This window comes from Schistocerca nitens, chromosome 4, assembly GCF_023898315.1.
Source record: "Schistocerca nitens isolate TAMUIC-IGC-003100 chromosome 4, iqSchNite1.1, whole genome shotgun sequence".
Lineage (NCBI taxonomy): Eukaryota > Metazoa > Arthropoda > Insecta > Orthoptera > Acrididae > Schistocerca > Schistocerca nitens.
In genome coordinates, this window is record NC_064617.1 from 716,132,990 (window position 1) to 716,151,682 (window position 18,693).

Consider the following 18,693-nt stretch of genomic DNA (forward strand, 5'->3'; position numbering starts at 1 on the left):
ATCTTGTATCTAATATTCCAGTGAAGCACTTTTCGGTAGATGGACCCTTACATCCTGTTTATTTTATACAGTATTGTAAGGATTGCTTTTTACCTCACTCACCAGAAGATATGAAAATTAAATTTGTGAAAAAATTCTTGGAAGGGGAAGCTTTGACTTGGGCAAACCAGATTGTATATGTGGGGATGACCTTTTCAGAATTTGAATCAAAATTTCTGGAAAATTTTTGGGATGATCTTAAACAAACTAGAATCAAAAGTGAATTTTTGAATGGGAGAAACTATAGAGAATCAGATGGGAGCATGAAACAATTTTGCAAAAGTGAACTTCAAAAATTTATTCATTTAACAAAACCTTTGGATGACTTGATCAAAATTGATACCTTAAAGAGAAGATTGCCATCGGCAATACAGTTGAGTTTAGTTCATTGTCCTGATAGTAATGTTGAGCAGTTTCTCAATTATATTGGAAAGTTGGATAGGGTAACAACAAGAACACACAGTGGGTTTACTCAGAAAGGTAGTGGTCAAAAACTTTCAAAAAAGGGAACAAAACAATTATCATGGTGTCAGTCAAAACTCAGGGGGATATAACAATAATTTTCAAAAGAAGGGCCATAATTTTCATCCAAAACGAACAACATTTTCGCGGAAATAATCGACAAAATAGAGAACACTTTAGGGATCAAAATCACAGAAATTTTGCTAGAGATCAGTACAATAGAAACTACCAACAACCAGGTAATGTTTGGCATAGGAATGGGAACAGAAATGTTGATCAGAGACATTGGCAGAACCACAATCAGCAGTTCAAACAGGAACCAGTTGTAATTCAGGAAATAAAAAATGAGTAGACGCCCCCTTGAAGGTCTGCAAGGTTGAGGCAGAAGGTGAGCATGATGAAAGGACCAATGGATGTGACTATCATAAACCCAAACATGACAGATCCAAACCTAAGCTATCACACGAGATCATTAGTTCTTACTTATTGAAGAAATTTCAGGAGGAAAATAATGATGATATTGATAAAGATAAAATTTTCAGTACACAAGAACATACAGTAGATGAAAGTAATTGTGATTCATTTAATTTAACAGAGTTTTACACTTGGGCAGAAAAGAACAACATTTTGTCAGATGATGTAATTTGTAGTAGTTTGGAGACATGTGTGAATGAAAGAGAGAATGCATGCTGTGAGAATGAATGTATTGGTGAAAGGGATCTGATAACTTTAGAAAGGGGAAATAATATTTTGGGGGATAATTTGAATGTGTATGACCTGAATATGTATAATGATAATGATGTTGATGATAAAGTTGATAATGATGGTAATGGTATTGCTGATGATGTTGAGGAAAGGTATTTCATTAGTTTAAATAGGGAGTTGGGTATACACATGGTTGAAAATGGATTAATAGTGAAAATGTTATAGAAATTCCCAGGGATGTTACCATGATGAATAAGGCTCACAAGCTGGGTGTATGTGAAAGTGTGAATTTTGATGTTGTTGGTAAAGAATCTGACTACACAAATAATGACGACACATGTATAACTTCTAGCCTAAGTGAAACATTTACAGATACTAATGACACACACACACACACACACACACACACACACACACTTCTTATGAATCTATGGCTGAACAGTGAAACTATCTCTTTTGACAAGAACTTTAGAAAGATGCTTATTAATGTATGTGAAACTATATGTCCTGAGTGATGGAAAAAGATGAGATATTTTATTTTTGAAAAGCTGAAGGATAAGTACTTCAATAGTATACAATGTGATTTGGATGAAAATTCTTGGCTATTTGAGATAATAGAGAGTACTTATGACAATTTTGTATCTTGTGCAAATTTTGTAACTGTGACAAATAATACATATAATGGTATACCATGTGATTCTGATAAGTATAGGTTTGGGGAAATTGAAAGTGATTTATTACATAAGGATACAGGTTCTGAGAAAAGTGATCAATTTTGCAGTCCTTATATAAAAGTTCAAATTGGGTCATGGGTTGGTAAATGTTTAACTGATACAGGAAGTGAGATCTCGGGAATATCTGAAAGGTTAAGCAAGAAATTAAAAGTGAGGAAAGATTATGCTGAAATGCCAGTTGTTGGGGTAAAGATAAAAGGTGCTACTGGGGAGAGCAGTAAATTGGTAAAAAGCCAGGCTTTAGTGACATTTTTAATTGAAGGGAAGTTTTTCACACAGGGATGTTTTGTAATTCAGGAATTTAATGAGGAATTTCTTTTGGGTATGAATTGGATAGTAAAAGTAAATACAGCATTCGATTGGGGTGGGGAAAACTTTTGATAGAAACTAGTGAAAGGGAATACATTCAGACAAAATTTGTGAAGACACTTGGGGATCAGAGTAATGGAAATTTTGACAGTAATCAATTTACTAAAAGGAAATAGATTGGAAAACATTGAAATTCATAGATTTGATACTGATGAAGTTGAATTTGGGAATTAAGTAAATTTGAAAATTTCAGAAACACAAAATTTATCTGGGGAGCAAAAACTACAGTTAGAAAATCTGCTGTGGGAATACAGTGATGTTTTCAGTGACATACCTGGTAGGGTAAAGGGTTATCAGTGTGAGCTTCAGGTAAAACCTCATGTACCATTTTTCATAAAACCATACAGTATTGCAATATCAAAAAGACCTGAAAAAGATGGAAGGATGTAATACAATAGAAAGGAGTATCAGTGCATATAATAATCCTTTAGTAGTTGTTTCGAAAAAAAATGGTGGAGTAAGATTGGTTAAACAAAATTTTGTTCAGACAGACAGACAACCCCGAAAATATTGATGAGTTACTCTATAAATATACAGATATAAAATATATGTCAAGTTTGGATCTAACTTCGTGTTTTCAACAGGTACCACTTTCGGTTAATTCTAGAAAATATACTGCTTTCTTGTACAATGGTAAGAATTACCAATATTGTGTTGTGCCATTTGGGTTAAATTCTTCTGCTTCCAAATTTATAAGAGCTTTGGATCATGTACTGGGGCAAGAACTTGCATCCAAACTGATAATTTATGTAGATGACATTTTGGTTACAGGGCAAAATTGGGAGGAACATTTTTCGATTTTGAAGTCAGTTTGTGAAAAACTTAGAAAAGGGGGGGGGGGTGACATTGAAATTAGAGAAATGTAAATGTAAGGTTGCAGTTTCTGAATTAAAATTTTTGGGTCATGTTGTCACAGGCAGGGGGAATTTTGGAAGATCCAGAAAAAATTAAAGCAATTTCAGAAATTCCTATTCCTAAGACTAAAAAACAATTAAAGTCGTTCTTTGGGTTATGTGGTTATTACCGAAAACATATAAGTGATCAGAGTCTGAATGCACCATGTTTAAGTCAGTTACTTAAGAAAAACACTGTTTGGGTTTGGGATAAAAGTTGTCGGGAAGAGTTTGATAAAATTAAGTAAGAGTTGAGGAAGCAACACTTATTACACAGACCTGATTTTAATTTGCCATTTTGTTTGAACACTGATAGCAGTAATTATGGGCTTGGAGCAGAGTTATTTCAAGAAAGAGTAGGGAATAGAGTTAAGATACATTGTACCGTAGCATTTGCAAGCAGAATGTTGCTCAAGCACGAGAAAAATTATAGTCACAGAGAAGGAACTTTCAGCAATTCATTGGGCTTTTATAAAATTTAGAATTTACCTTATTGGACATAAAACCAAAGTATTTTCGGATCACAAAGCTTTGAGTTACTTACACGAGTGCAAATTATACCACAGTAGATTGACCAGATGGGCAATATTTCTGCAACAGTTTGACTTTGAAATCAAGCACATAAAAGATTCTGAGGATGTAGTAGCTGATTCACTTTCAAGGTTACCAATTGGGGGGAGAAAAGGAGATTTTTGAACAAGAGGAGGAAAAGCAATTTAAAATTAGATACTTGAAAGGGATGGAAAATGAGAAAACAATTAGAGCTATGTGTAACAAAATTAGAAAAAAAAAAAAAATCAAAATTTAGATCAAAGTTGGAAATTAATCAAAGAATGTTTAGGCAAGAAGGGGTATGAGATACTTGATAAAATTTACAAATTACATAAGGGGATTTTATTTCGGAGAACAGATGTAGATTCTGATGATTGGAAAGTTGGCCAGAGGCAGATGCTGAAAAGCTGATCATTTACATACACGAAAGTTTTGGTCATTGTGGGATACAGAAGTGGATTCAAAAGATACAAGAAAATGTTTATTTTTACAATATTGGAAAGAAGGTAAGAAAAGAATTGGCAACCTGTGACAAATGTCAGAGAGTTAAAGTGAGCAATCAAAGATGTGGTGGAGAGATGCAAAACATTATTCCGGAAAAACCTTTAGATCTTATCGCGGTGGACTTATATGGAATGTTACCAAAGAGTAAAGGTGGTCACTGTTACATATTTGTTATGGTAGATGTATTTTCAAAATTAATTCAACTATATCCAGTGAAAAAAGCTACTAGCCATGAAATTATAATAAAAATTGAAAGAGATTATTTCGCACAGGTGGGTAAACCAAAAGCTATATTATCAGATAATGGTTCACAGTTCACCTCTAAAATTTGGAAAAAGTTTATTGAAAGATCAAAATTGAAGCATATACTTATATCTGTTTATTGTCCATCCACCAATCCTGCAGAAAAGATATATGAGGGAAATTAGGAGACTTGGCAGAACCTATTGTAGCCATAAACATCCAACCTGGTTTGAGTACATTCGAAATTTTGAAGATATTATGAATAGCCTACAACATAGTTCCACAGGATTTTCACTGTATGAGATTATGTTTAATATCAGACCTCCAAATCTTATATCAGAACTTATTGAATTTCCTAAATGTACAAAAAATGGCTCTGAGCACTATGGGACTCAACTTCTGAGGTCATTAGTCCCCTAGAACTTGGAACTAGTTAAACCTAACTAACCTAAGGACATCACACACATCTATGCCCGAGGCAAGATTCGAACCTGCGACCGTAGCGGTCTCGCGGTTCCAGACTGCAGCACCTAGAACCGCACGGCCTCCTAACTGTACACCTTTAACTATGCAAGAGAGACAAGATATTGTCGAGGAAACAAGGGGAAAACAGGAATAAAAGACATAACAACAGGGTAAAATTAACCACTTTCAAAATTGGGGATCTTGTTCTGGTAAAATCTCATGAAAAATCAAAAATGTTAGCTTCAGAAATTAAAAAATTCTTTGATATCTATATTGGGCCTTTTGAAGTCATAGAAAATCCACACCCTAATGCTTATCGTTTGGTGTACCCTAAGTCAAAGAAATTATTTGGTCTCAGGAAAGTTGTCTCTTTGAAACTATATAAACAGAAATCGTAATTTCAAAATTTAAATAACCTATTTTCATATAAAACAAAAGTCCTCCACTGGAATATGCTTGTTAGAACAAAACTACCTACATCCAAGTATGTATATTTGCATGTATAAATTAATAATTTGAAGTCACATGTTAATTGTAACTGATGAAAAAACACTGTTGTAACAAAGAATGAAAGAAAGATTCATTTTTACTTTTTTTTTTTTTAGAAAAAAAGTCTCCATAGTGAGCATTTCTGAATTTTCCTAATTTTTGGAAGCTAAGTCTTCCCTGTGGGTGAAGGCATGTACGTGAGGACATGCATGCAAAGATATAAGTTTCAAAACCATTTTTAGATAAAGCCTCATGATATATGAGCAATTTATTATTCTTTATACTGATGTTGTGGGGAGCGAAAGTACTCTTCACAAGAATGTGACTTTTAGTAATATTGTAGTAGAGAGGCAAGTGTACATAAATAATTGAAAAAAAAATAGATTGTGCTGATGGATCTTTAGCTGTACTAACAAAAAAAATTAAAAAACATTATAAGTAAAAAATACAAAATAAAAAACCATGAGTAAAAAAAATACATAAAATTCAAAAGAAAATCATAAGGAAAAAATATACAAAATAAAAAACATGAAAAAATACATAAAATTCAAAAAAGAAAATCAGAAGTAAAAATATATATAAAAAAGGCAAATATATAGAGAAAAACACTACACTATACATGTCCAGTATCATTTTTTATTGTACAATATGTAAGCAAAATGAAATTAACATTAATATGGGAAAAAATTTAATTATGATAACTAGTTGGCACAAAGTGTGACCAAAGAAGTGGTTGTAGATATCTTATTCTAGCAAATGAGTTGTACCTTACTATTATTTTCAATCTGTATGCTGTATTTTAGAATATTTCTCATGTATGTTTTATGCCTTGTATATTTGTCATGTTAAATAATTTCTTTACTTGAATTTTTTGTGTCTGAGATTGATGGCGAAGCATCATTGCAACAACAGCCAGTAACACGTCCACAGATTCAAAGAGTCCAAATTTGGAAGAGGTTTTCAGACTTCTTCATTTACGCACTAATTGTGTAATACAGATCCATTACTGAATGTGGTCCGGATTTTGTTGTATATGTTCATAACAACAAAAGCCCTGGGGAGCAGTTGTAATGGATCTGGGAGATGTGTTATTTTCTACTGGATTTGTCGATACCAAATCTAATGAGGGAAGTTGTAAATGTTTTCTTATATTTTTGTCAGAATATTTTTTTTATGAATTATAATCTGCCTTATTTTATGCTAATTTACTTATATTTTTGAGAGTGACTGCATATTGATTAATATTAGTAGAAGTGACGAAGAATATCAAAGAGACTGGTTACAAGTGGAAGCTTGTGTGTTGTGTAAAATGTCTTTGATGCTGGAGCCATCTTTGACCGTAGTCAGTCGGCAGTGAACTCTCGGTGTGTGTTGACTGTGGAACAATGTGCAGGTCGCCATCATAATAATTTGCTAGTGAACAGGAAAAATGAATTATGTTACTATTTTTTTATATAAACATCAAGAAGAAACCATATTCGAAGAAATGGTATTTGAAGCCCAAAAAATTAGGCAAACGCATTGAACCAGGTCATTTATGCAGCCGACGAAACTGCATTGTGGAATCATACATCCACTAGACGACTGAAGTCAACACAAAAAGACAAATATCGTCGTGTAAACATTTCACGGAAAAGGTACTGTCATGAAATATGCTAAATACAGTATATAAAAATAGTGAGCATATTTCAAACACCAGATCGACAAGATTTATTTACAGGTGACCATAGTATCAAGAAGATGATATCAAACATACTGAACCTACAAAGGTCATGTGCTATGCCAGGAGTATGGCGTCCCATTCTGAGCACTAGGCACACTACAGTATAAAATTTGCGCCAAAATGAAACTCGCAAACGTATGAAAGAGAAACCATTTGAAAGCTTTATAACTGCTTGTGGATCAATTAACAGTTATTACCAAGGGAGATCTACTCCATTGAACTGCAAGTGAGATGAACATTAATGATTTCCAGGCCTCTTTGAACTGGTTAAATAGATCCAGGAAACTGAAGTCACAAAATTATGAAGTTTACCTCATGTAAATGTGTAAGGAAGGAGTCGTTAATAAGTAATAAGCACTCCATCTTCAGGTCACAAGTGGCCTACCGGGACTGTACGACAGCCATGTCGTCCTCAGAGGAGGATGCGGATAGGAGGGGCCTGGGGTCAGCACACCGCTCTCCCAGTCGTAAGATGGTATTCTTGACCAAAGCTGCAACTATTCGGCCAAGTAGCTCCTCAATTGGCATCACGAGGCTGAGTGCACCCCGAAAAATGTCAACAGCACATGGCGGCTGGATGGCCAGCCACGCCCAACAGCGCTAAACTTCGGTGATCTCACGGGAATCGGTGTATCCACTGCGGAAAGGCTGTTGCCTTGTTAATAAGTAATACTATAGATAAAATTGTAGCTTGCATAAAAAGAACCTGCTTGTTACCCTCTAAAATGCTGTGTATAAAGCCAGTCAGTGAGATTCCGTGCAAACCACACTTTACCATTTTGATCAAAAAAGGCACAGTCATTTGTGCAGTCGCCGAGTGCTATGACATATTCATATATAACAATGTCAATGGTGAGTATATTCTGCAGCTTTCTCACTCTCTTCAACACAAATTGGGACAAAAAAAAAAAAAAAGACTTTACTTGCAAATGTCTCATAACTGGCGTCACAAAATCTAGAAAAATAAGAGACGATGTTCAGTGAGTGTTACATCCAAAACATCATCTAACCAGTTGCAGCAAATAATGCATTGGTTTTGTTGGACTCTTGGCCTGGACATACCAGCAACTCTGTCATTAGAAGGACAAAGAAATGCATGTAACTCTGATTCTATCCAGAACTAACAGTCTGATTCAGTCTCCCAATAAAAAAAAAAAAAATTTCAAAAGTGTGAGGCGTTTTTCAGGGAACTGTCAGATAGTATTATTTCTGACAGTTCCTTGTCATTTCAGATTTATCTGTGGAACAGCACTGTTAATCTTTAGTTACTTCTGTACTATCAGTTTGCATCACCACACTTTACAAATTTGATCGAGTATGCCTAGTACGCAGCACTATATGCAGAACAACACATATGACTATTTCTTACTCCATTTCAGTTCCAGCTAAATAAAACTAGTAATTACTGAGAGATGCCTGAATGCACTGATTTTTCTTTTATTAGGTGGTGTGCCTGGGTAAGGAAACTGTTCATTTTTGTTATCCAATAGCCACTTTGCATTTCTGTGGCTACTACAGAGAATAAATAAGGAATTGTTCCATTATTAGCAAAAGATACACGATGCAGAAATTATCCTATGAAATGTGCTACAGGAATTTTTATAAAATATTTGATGTCAACAAATTGACATCTCAACTGATGGCAGTCATCTGTAATGTAACAACATAGACTGCTTTCATTTTGTCTTGTCTGATAATCACTTGCATAACAATGCATCTGCAAGTTTAACTGTTGATATGAATGGTATGGATTAAGTCTGCTTAAAATTTATGTGTGAGCATTTTGTATTTTGCACTATGCGGAAATATGTCCTCCTGTCATGCCTGCATCTGCTTATTTGCTGATTCGTGCGCTGGGCACGAAGGGCTGTACAAACCACTGTTATAATCAGTGCATTATGTGGCAAAAATGAGTAACAAACATTTCTTTAAATACTTACAGCAAGCCTTAAAATCTTAGCTGCTAGCTACAATTTTAACAGTGTATTGCTTTCAGTGTCTTCCTCCTGTGTGTGAAATTTCAGGATAGGGTTCAACAAATTGCACTGGACCATTCCCTTGTGGTATGCTGGCCTATAGACTAGAGTTCAATCGCCAGAAACCATGAAAAATATTTAAATTGTTTCTCAGATGTACTCGGTGATCTTTTCCTTGCCAAACCTGACAAAAGTAAGAAAGCAGAAAACTTCAATGGCTTACACAAGGAACAAAAGTCTCTAGCACCAGAGCTCCACAATGAGCAACTCCAGGTGGGAATATCAACAATATAAGGAAAAGGATATATTACTACTCCACATAAAGGTGATGTGATGAGTTGCTGACGTGCACAACGAGAAGATTGTTATGCACTTAGCTTTTGGCCAAAGTCTTCTTCAGCAAAGAAAATGCGCACATTCATTCACACAAGCAAGCACACCTCACGCACATGACTGCCATCTCTGGCAGCTCAGACCAGAATATCCGGTGTCAAGTCTTGTTTTCCCTAAAACAAACTAGTGTAAAATTTAACAGGAGCAAGGATAAAGGATGTAATACATATTTATGTTCAGCTGTCCTGTGATCTGCACAATCACAGCACAAGACACAATTATAATTTTCATGTAGACTTCGCCTTCTTGCCAAGGGTGTGAGAACTTTAGTGCAAAAGAATTCAACACGTTCCTATCTAACAGATAGAAATTGGGAATTCCTAACAACATCATACTTCTGTTTGTACAAGTTATCTGAATATCTACATTCAATTGAAAAGATCTGTTAGCTGTATAGGAAACAGAGTGTTTCATTATAAAGCTGCGGGAAAAGTGTTACTGTATTGTAAACAGAACTCTTTATTTACAGATGAAGGTAACTATTTTCTTTGAAATTATTAATGTAATCAAGTAAATGTTAACCTACTAATAAGAGATAAACAGGTCATTTAATATAACTGAGGAAGCAGAACCTTTTTAAAATCAGCAGCTTTTTCCTTCATTTGGTTAGATTTAGCTAGCATAAGGATGGTGAAAAAAGTCTAACTAAGGTACATTGTACAGGGCTCCTTATTGTGGTGTTGTACTACTCCAGCGCACTCAGTAACTAAAAATGGCTGTGTGGTATGAAGGACCAGGTGACCACAAGCGATGACCATTTAAGGCCCCAACGACGAAGCTGTCCTAAAATATTGCACCACCAAATAATGCCATACTAGTGTGTTAAAAAATATGTCATAAAATGCAATCTTCGTAAGAAATCAAGTTGTACAGCCACCAGCAGGACCAGATTTCCTACACTGGATTAGTATCCCTTGAGACCATAGTAAGAGTGGATAAGGAGCTCCCCTGTGTCTAGTATCCAGACGAAGCAATAGATGATGATTTGCTTCAAGGTCTATTCCACACAGCTCATTACACCAATGACTGGAGCCTATAAGCATATAAGGTTCTTTGTTCTTTTAAGGAGGGGGGGGGGGGGGGGAAACATGGTCCCTACAATTTTTGGAATTTATCCTGTGTCTAATACTGACTGAAAAATTCTAGAAGGATTTCATTTGGTTGTCTGCAGGTGGCAGGTGACTTAATATTCTACACTGGATTCAGTCACCACCAAGCACAATACTACAAAGTCTTGGACGGACTTGAATACAGGTCCCATATGGAAAAGTAGCAGCTTTTGGATTCCAAGCTGTTGGCTCTCAAAACTAAGCCATCCATCTCCTTGGCAACACTCTCATATTAAAATGATGGATTCTGGCTGGTAGTGACAGTAGGCATCGAGAAGTCAACAGTCACTGTTCAGACCATGTCCCCAGGCACTGTTTGGAGGCGTCCCTATCTCAACGCAGCTACTGTACTCAGCCAACTGTGTTTATCAAAAATCTTCTTGATAGCTTCCCATATTTGTGTAGAGCATGTTGGGAATAGTTGATAAGAGTGTAGGAACACTTGCAGTGACCCATTTTGTGCTTTTTGACTGCACTGCACTGCACTGCACTGTCCCAACCGAGATCTGAACCTATCCCTCCTAAGTGCTATGTCTTAATCACTGTACTGCAGCAACCACGGAACCATGTTCTGTCCAATTCCAGAAGAGACATTCTTTTGTGGCATTAGGCTTTCCATGGCTTAATACTTGATGGTGTGGTAGTGCAGTCCAAAGACATACAGCATATTTTAAAACACTACAGAAAAGACATGTAGAATTGAGGGGATCGGGGTGAGGATTTGATAATGTCAGAGGGTTCCCCTTGCCTATGTGATCACCAAGTGTTTATGGGCATACTGTTACACCTTCTATTAATTATAATTAAGTCTTGAGAGACAGTTGACAAAAATGTCACTTCTCCTCTCCCTATTGAGATAATCCATTCTAGATATCAACAGGTTTAAAAATTTGTCTCCTATATATTTAGTCAGAAGTTTGAGTTCTTCCACAAGTAAAAAGAAAACTTACATCACTGAAACTTTTTTTTTATTTTTCAATGCAGTCTTCTTGTAGATTAATGCACTTGGTCCAATGATGTTCCAGTGCCTTGATCTCATCTCTAAAATGAGTTTCCTCCAGGCCTGCAAAATAGTTGTCAACTCCGGCTGTCAATTCTTCGTTTGAAATGAATCTTCGTCCACCAAGGACAATTTTCAGTTTTGTGAAGAGATGGAAGTCTGATGGAGCAATATCAAGTGAATAAGGTGGACATGGTAACAATTCATACCATTTTGCCATGGCGATGGCACATGTGTGCAAGCATGCATTGTCTTGATGGAAGATGACTTTCTTCTTTGCTAAACCTGGCCTTTCTTCACGTATCTTTTGTTGCAACTTGTCCAGGAGTTTAGCAGAGTATTCTCCAGCAATTATTAGCCCAGTGAGGAGATAATCTACAAACAAAATCCCCTTCATATCCCAGAATACTGATGCCATGACCTTTCCTGCTGAAGGAATTGTCTTTGCTCTCTTTAGTGGCTGAGAATCAGCATCTTTCCACTGCTTTGACTGTTTTATTGCCTCTGGGGTATAATAATGCACCCAAGTTGCACCTGTGGTCACAAACTGGCACAAAAAATCTTGTTCGTTTCTCCTGAAATGAGCAAAACATTGTTCCGATATGTCCATTCTCACGCGTTTTTGATCCAGCGTTAATAGTTGCGGCATCCATCTTGCAGATAATTTTTTCATTTCTAATTATTCAGTTAAAATGCGATATACTCTTTCAGATGACATCTGGCAAGCGTGAGCAATTTCATGCACTTTCAATCGGCGAGCCCTCATGACCATTTTGTGCACTTTTGCAATGATTTCTGGAGTAGTGGCGCACCTTGGCCGACTACTGCGTGGATCACCATCTAAGCTCTCCTGACCAAATTTAAATTCATTTGTCCACTTGGCAACAGCTGAATACGAAGTCCCCCAGTGTATTCTGGAAAGCGACATGAACATCCTTTGCTTTCATACCTTTCTTTACAAAGTACTTAATCAATGTCCGATTCTCAACTTTTTCCATCTTCGCAAATCACTAAGTGGGAGCGACAACAGAACCATGCCACCATGACAGCTTTCTTCCAAGAGCACTGATGTGGCCCATGTTTACAGGCAACAGTCAAATGAATATCACATGAACAACTCTTTGTGCTAGACTGACCTCTCATGGTGATTCTGAGAACTTTTCAAACCATCCTCGTAGTATGGGAGTCATCTTATCTTTTCATCTTTCTGCCTAGTTGAGGATTCTGTGACATCAAGATTGGTAAAAGAATTTAAAGAACAAACCCTACTCAAATCACAGAATCTCTCTTCCAAATTCATCTCTCTCTTCAATCCACTGACCCCCACAAATCCATCCTCTACATGTTTCCCAAAATCCATAAACCTAACAATCCTAGACACCACACTGTAGATGGATACTATGCTCTCATTGAGAGAATCTTTAATCTTGAAACTTCCTGGCAGATTAAAACTGTGTGCTGGACCGAGACTCGAACTCTACTTACACTTGCCCGCGAAAGGCAAAGGTCCCAAGTTCGAGTCTCAGTCCAGCACACAGTTTTAATCTGCCAGGAAGTTTCATATCAGCACACACTCCGCTGTAGAGTGAAAATTTCAATCTTCAATGTTGTCAACCAACATCTTGAACAAAAGCCCGAGTCTAGAATCCCATATTGAAGATATGAACTACTTCCTTCAATGACTCTCTCCTTTTCCCATTCCATTACCACCTAGATTACTGCTTGCTCCCTGTACATCTAACTAATTATATCCTCATATGAATATAATAGAGGGAAACATTCCACGTGGGAAAAATATATCTAAAAACAAAGATGATGTGACTTACCAAACGAAAGCACTGGCGCCTTGATAGACACACAAAATTCAAGCTTTCGCAACCAACGGTTGCTTCATCAGGAAACATGGAAGGAGAGGGAAAGACGAAAGGATGTGGGTTTTAAGAGAGAGGGTAATGAGTCATTCCAATCCCGGGAGTGGAAAGACTTACCTTAGGAGGAAAAAAGGACAGGTATACACTCGCTCGCGCGCGCGCACACACACACACACACACACACACACACACACCACACACACACACACACACACACACACACAGCACAAGCAGACATTTGTAAAGGCAAAGAGTTTGGGCAGAGATCCTCACACATACCAACATCTCCTTTGAGGGGATGATACATAAACAAATCTGCAACATGACCATGAGTACTTTCATGGAAACCTCCTAAGCTAATTCATTTATGGACTGTCCTGCCCACTAACCAACAGTGGTCGCATTTTGGCAACTGCATCTGTTACACATTGGAAAATCACTCCCATGTAATCTGGCCGCCTGTGGACAACACATCTGCAGTGATAAGAATTTCCCTTCTTGCCCAAACCTAGTCCACAGACAGATTTCCTGAGCCATGTCCTTACACAACCCTGAAACTACTGTAACATGCAATAACTAGTTTGGACCATGTATATTCACAAATTTACGGTTTTATTCTTTTTTCTATCTTATTTTAAATATTTTAAACTCTGACTGTATAATATGTTGTGCTAACACAATTAAATCCTGTGATTAAAAAAACAAATTTCATAAAATTACTCACTACAAAAAGATATATATTTTTATTTCTGTGATATGTATATTATCATAATTGTTGTATTGTACTGTTGAGTGAATTTCATTTTTTGTAAATTATTTTCGATTTAATGTTCTATGTTTCAATGTTAGTATGAATATACGGGGATCGCCCACAAAGTAAGTTCCGTTTCTATTTCTATCTGTGGCAGCACTACGATCGCAGTTCCGAGCACGTGCGGCAGTTACTCTAACTCAAGGAGAAGACGTGTATACCATTTTCAGATTGCTGCTGCTGCTGCTGACATGTGCTTTGTAGTGCTTCTTTATAATGTCAGCCGTAATTGAAAATGCTGCCGTGTGTGAAATCAGATCTGTGATTTGTTTTCTAAATGCGAAGAAAGTTAAACCAAAAGAAATTCATTGGCAAATCTATGAGGTTTATGGACAAAATGCTATGAGTGATTCAATGGTCAGAAGATGGGTCAGACTGTTCAATGAAGGACGTGATCAAGTGCACGATGAAGAATGAAGTGGACAGCTGTCTGTTGTTACTGATGAACTGGTTCACACAATTGAAGAGAAGACTAAGCATAACCGTAAGCTTACACTTAGTGCACTTGCTATGGAAGTTCCGCAAATCTCACGGTCACTAATTCATGAAATTGTTACTCATTTTTTGGGACAGAAAGGGCATTTTGCTGATTGATTTCTTACCATGAGGCCAATCAATCAATGCACATAGTTACTACGAGACCATTAAGAAATTGTACTGTGCAATACAGAACAAGCGCTGAGGATTACTGTCAAAAGGTGGTGTTTTTTTCCATGATAATGCCCGACCTCACATGGCAAACATTACCTAACAACTCTTATGGGAATTGCACTGGGATGTGTCTAATCATCCTCCGTACAGCCCGGACCTCGCTCCTAGTGACTCATCTCTTCTTACATCTAAAATCTGTCCCTGGTGGTCAACACTTCGATGATTATGACAAGCTGAAAGAACATGTTACCACATGATTGAATACACAGGCAGCAACCTTCTATGAAGAAGGCATACAAAAATTTGTGCCACGCTATGAAAAGTGCCTACAAAATTTCGGAAGCTATGTAGAAAACTAGTTTAAAAGTTGTAGATTTTTGTACAATACATGTTTTTTCTGTATCTGTACACATTTGTTTTATATAACCAAATGGAACTTACTTTGAGGACACAACCCTCGTATCTTTACTGGTGTACTTTGGAATGATGTTAACTGGGCACAGTTGTCTTTCATGCATGTGTGTGTGTGTGTGTGTGTGTGTGTGTGTGTGTGTGTGGTGGGAAAGAAGGAGAAATGTAAAGTTTTCTGGAGTTACATACAAATGAAATGTATTTCACTGCATGAACGCTGTAAATTTATTGCAGCAAGGTATCTAGGACTATTATTTATGAAAATTACATACGAAACAGTTTTGTCGTGTACATCATTCTACAAACACGCCAATCTATAGTGCTTCCAGATCTACAAAAGAACCTGGCTTCCAGGCAGAAGTAGTTCAAGCAACAGATTTAAGGAGATCCCAAAAAGCACGATGAGAACTTTTTTCTTTAAAACTACCACTAGACCCAGCCAACAATATTTAATTACTCCATCCCCCACCCATCCTCCCCTCCTAAAAACATCTCTGACTGGACCAACTGAACCAGCTTCAACTGTTTATCACTGTATCTGCAAATGAGGAACATCCTACCCCCAATTCCTCCCAATCCTCCTAAAGTGGTATTCTGCTGCCCTAACAATCTATGCAATAGCCTCATCTATCCTTAAGCCACATCCACATCTAACCCTTTGCCACACGTGTTATATCCCTGGGGAAGACCTCGGTGCAAGACTTGTCTGATACATATAAATGCTGTAAGAGGCTTATACTAACCCACCATAAGCTGAGCCAGCTGTGAAAGTCTCGCATAACAGCTCTGCTGCAGTTTTCACAGCATTTTATGTGGGCATGACCAACCAGCTGTCCACCCAAACAAAAGCCCACTACCAAATTATGGCCAAGAAGAACAAATCTTATCCAGTGTTGGTACAACATGCTGAACACAATAAACTTAATTTCAATGGTTGCTTCACAACCTGTACACATCTGGATCTTCCCTCACCCAAATTCATCAGTTTATCTGAACTATGTGTTGGGAGTTGCCCTTGAAAACACGTCCTCCATTCCTGTAATCTTCCTGGCATCAATTTCTGTTGGTAATCTGCCTCCACACTTATCCCTGCCCTGCCTCAGGATACTTATTTTACTCATTCTGCACCCATGATCTCTTCCCAAGTGTCACTTCCCTCTATTCTGTTTCCCTACCTAGTCCTTGATTATGTCATCATCACCATGCACTGCACGAGCACATCAGTACTTATGTACTTGTAGTGTTGTATTCCAATCCCATGCACTTCCTGTTGCCCTCACAGCCATCAGCAATCGTCTCCAATCCTCTCTGCCTTTCTCCTCTCTCACGTTTCACCAAACACAAAGTATCACACCATTCAAGATACAAAACACTGCATCCTCACCACACTGTTTTCAGTCAGCACAATGTAACTGTGCTGGTGTGGACATATATGTGTACTCTAGCTTCACAGATGAGTCATCCGAAAGCTACAATCTTGTTTGTGTGCCTGTTGAAAGTGAAAGCCTCTACTATTTGATGAGTTACCTTTGCTCCTAAATTATTTACATTCATCTAGAACTTTCCATTACCATATCCACCTACAATATGTTCTACTTACTGCCCTCCCTTCTCTCAAGCATTTTTTAAAATTTTAGTTCGCACACTGTTTTCTTACTTTATCTTCTTGCTCTAATTTACATTACTCTGGACTTCATTGAGGAATTTGTATATACGGGTAGCACATGGTTTGTGATGAGAACATTATTAAACTTTAAATCTACCTCTATCGACTTTGGTTTACTTGCATGCCAACCCAAATTGTCAAGACTTCATACATACCTGTACATTTTGCAAAGCCAAATTCTCTCTTGCACTTCCACCCCGACAGCCAAATCTTGGAACAAGACCCGTCACTGACGTAAATATGCCAAGCACAGCAGACACAGCAACATCGATGCATATATTTGTATGGTAGCTGGAAAAGGGAAATTACTATTTGGATCAGCTTAGTTTACTTATTTTTATATATTAACATATTTTCAATTAAGATATAATGAGGTGATTGTCTGCCAACAGGAATATATGGTTTTGTAACTATATATCTGTTAGTATAATAATGCAAAGACTACTGTGGGAAAAAATATAATTATTGTGACAAGAGTCCTCCATTAAGTTTCATCTTCAATGTCTCTCCTACCCTGACTCCTTCATAGGGCCCTCCCTCCCCACTCCGAAAAAAAATTCACCTTGTACTATTCTTTAGAGACTGGAGAATTTGCCGCATTGGAACTTTGTAACACATGAAACCTGTGTAATGGACTAAAACTTTAACAAACCACTTGTTTCTTTCATTGCTTGAATGTTAACATAAGTAGTTTCAAGTTTATATAAAAAAAAGGACATCATTAACCATCTGTACAGATGTCTTTAATCTGGACATCATAATGCAAAGGTAAAAGATATTCAAAATGTCATGACAGTCATTTAAAAGTTATAAATTACACACACCCTCAATATAAATTTGGAACTTTGTTACTTTATTTGTGAACAATTCCAAACATGTTACATGTTATTTGTAATGAAGAAGATGCTCCATAAAGTCAAACCTATACTATCTGTTTCTGCTAAATCTCGATGTAGACATGGGCCAATCAAATTCTAAATTTGCATATATTCTTTTCATTAATACCTTCTCTGTACAATACTGATGGAGATACTATCGAAGACAGTGCCGCCAAAGCAGAGTTACTACACAAAGCCTTCCAAAATTCCTTCACAAAAGAAGATGAAGTAAATATTCCAGAATTCGAATCAAGAACAGCTGCCAACATGAGTAACGTAGAAGTGATATCCTCGGAGTAGCGAAGCAAATTAAATCACTTGACAAAAGAAGTATCTGGTCCAGATTGTATACCAGTTAGTTTCCTTTCAGAGTATGCTGATAGAGTAGCTCCAAACTTAACATATACAACCGTTCACTCGATGAAAGAGCCGTGCCCAAAAACTGGAAAGTTGCAGAGGTCACACCAATATTCAAGAAATAAACAAGTAATCCATTAATGTCAATATGCAGCAGGATTTTGGAACATATATTGTGTTCAAACATTATGAATTACCTCGAAGAAAACAGGCTATTGACACACACGGTCAACATGGCTTTAGAAAACATCGTCGGCGTGAAACACAACGAGCCCTATACTCACATGAAGTGTTGAGTGCTATTGACAAGGGATTTCAAACTGATTCCATATTTCTGGATTTCCAGAAGGCTTTTGACACTTTACCACACAAGCAGGTTGTATGCCTATAGA

The 18,693-nt window shown here is 37.0% G+C and overlaps 1 protein-coding gene across 1 annotated transcript in view; it reads right to left on the reverse strand.

Annotated features, from left to right (window-relative positions):
• LOC126252782 (glutamine-dependent NAD(+) synthetase) overlaps positions 1-18,693 on the reverse strand; it is a 223,538-nt gene that overhangs the window by 92,665 nt on the left and 112,180 nt on the right. The window contains exon 11 of the mRNA XM_049953713.1: positions 17,222-17,357. Within this exon, the coding sequence (XP_049809670.1) occupies positions 17,222-17,357 (136 nt within the window). The remainder of the gene's footprint in view (positions 1-17,221; positions 17,358-18,693) is intronic.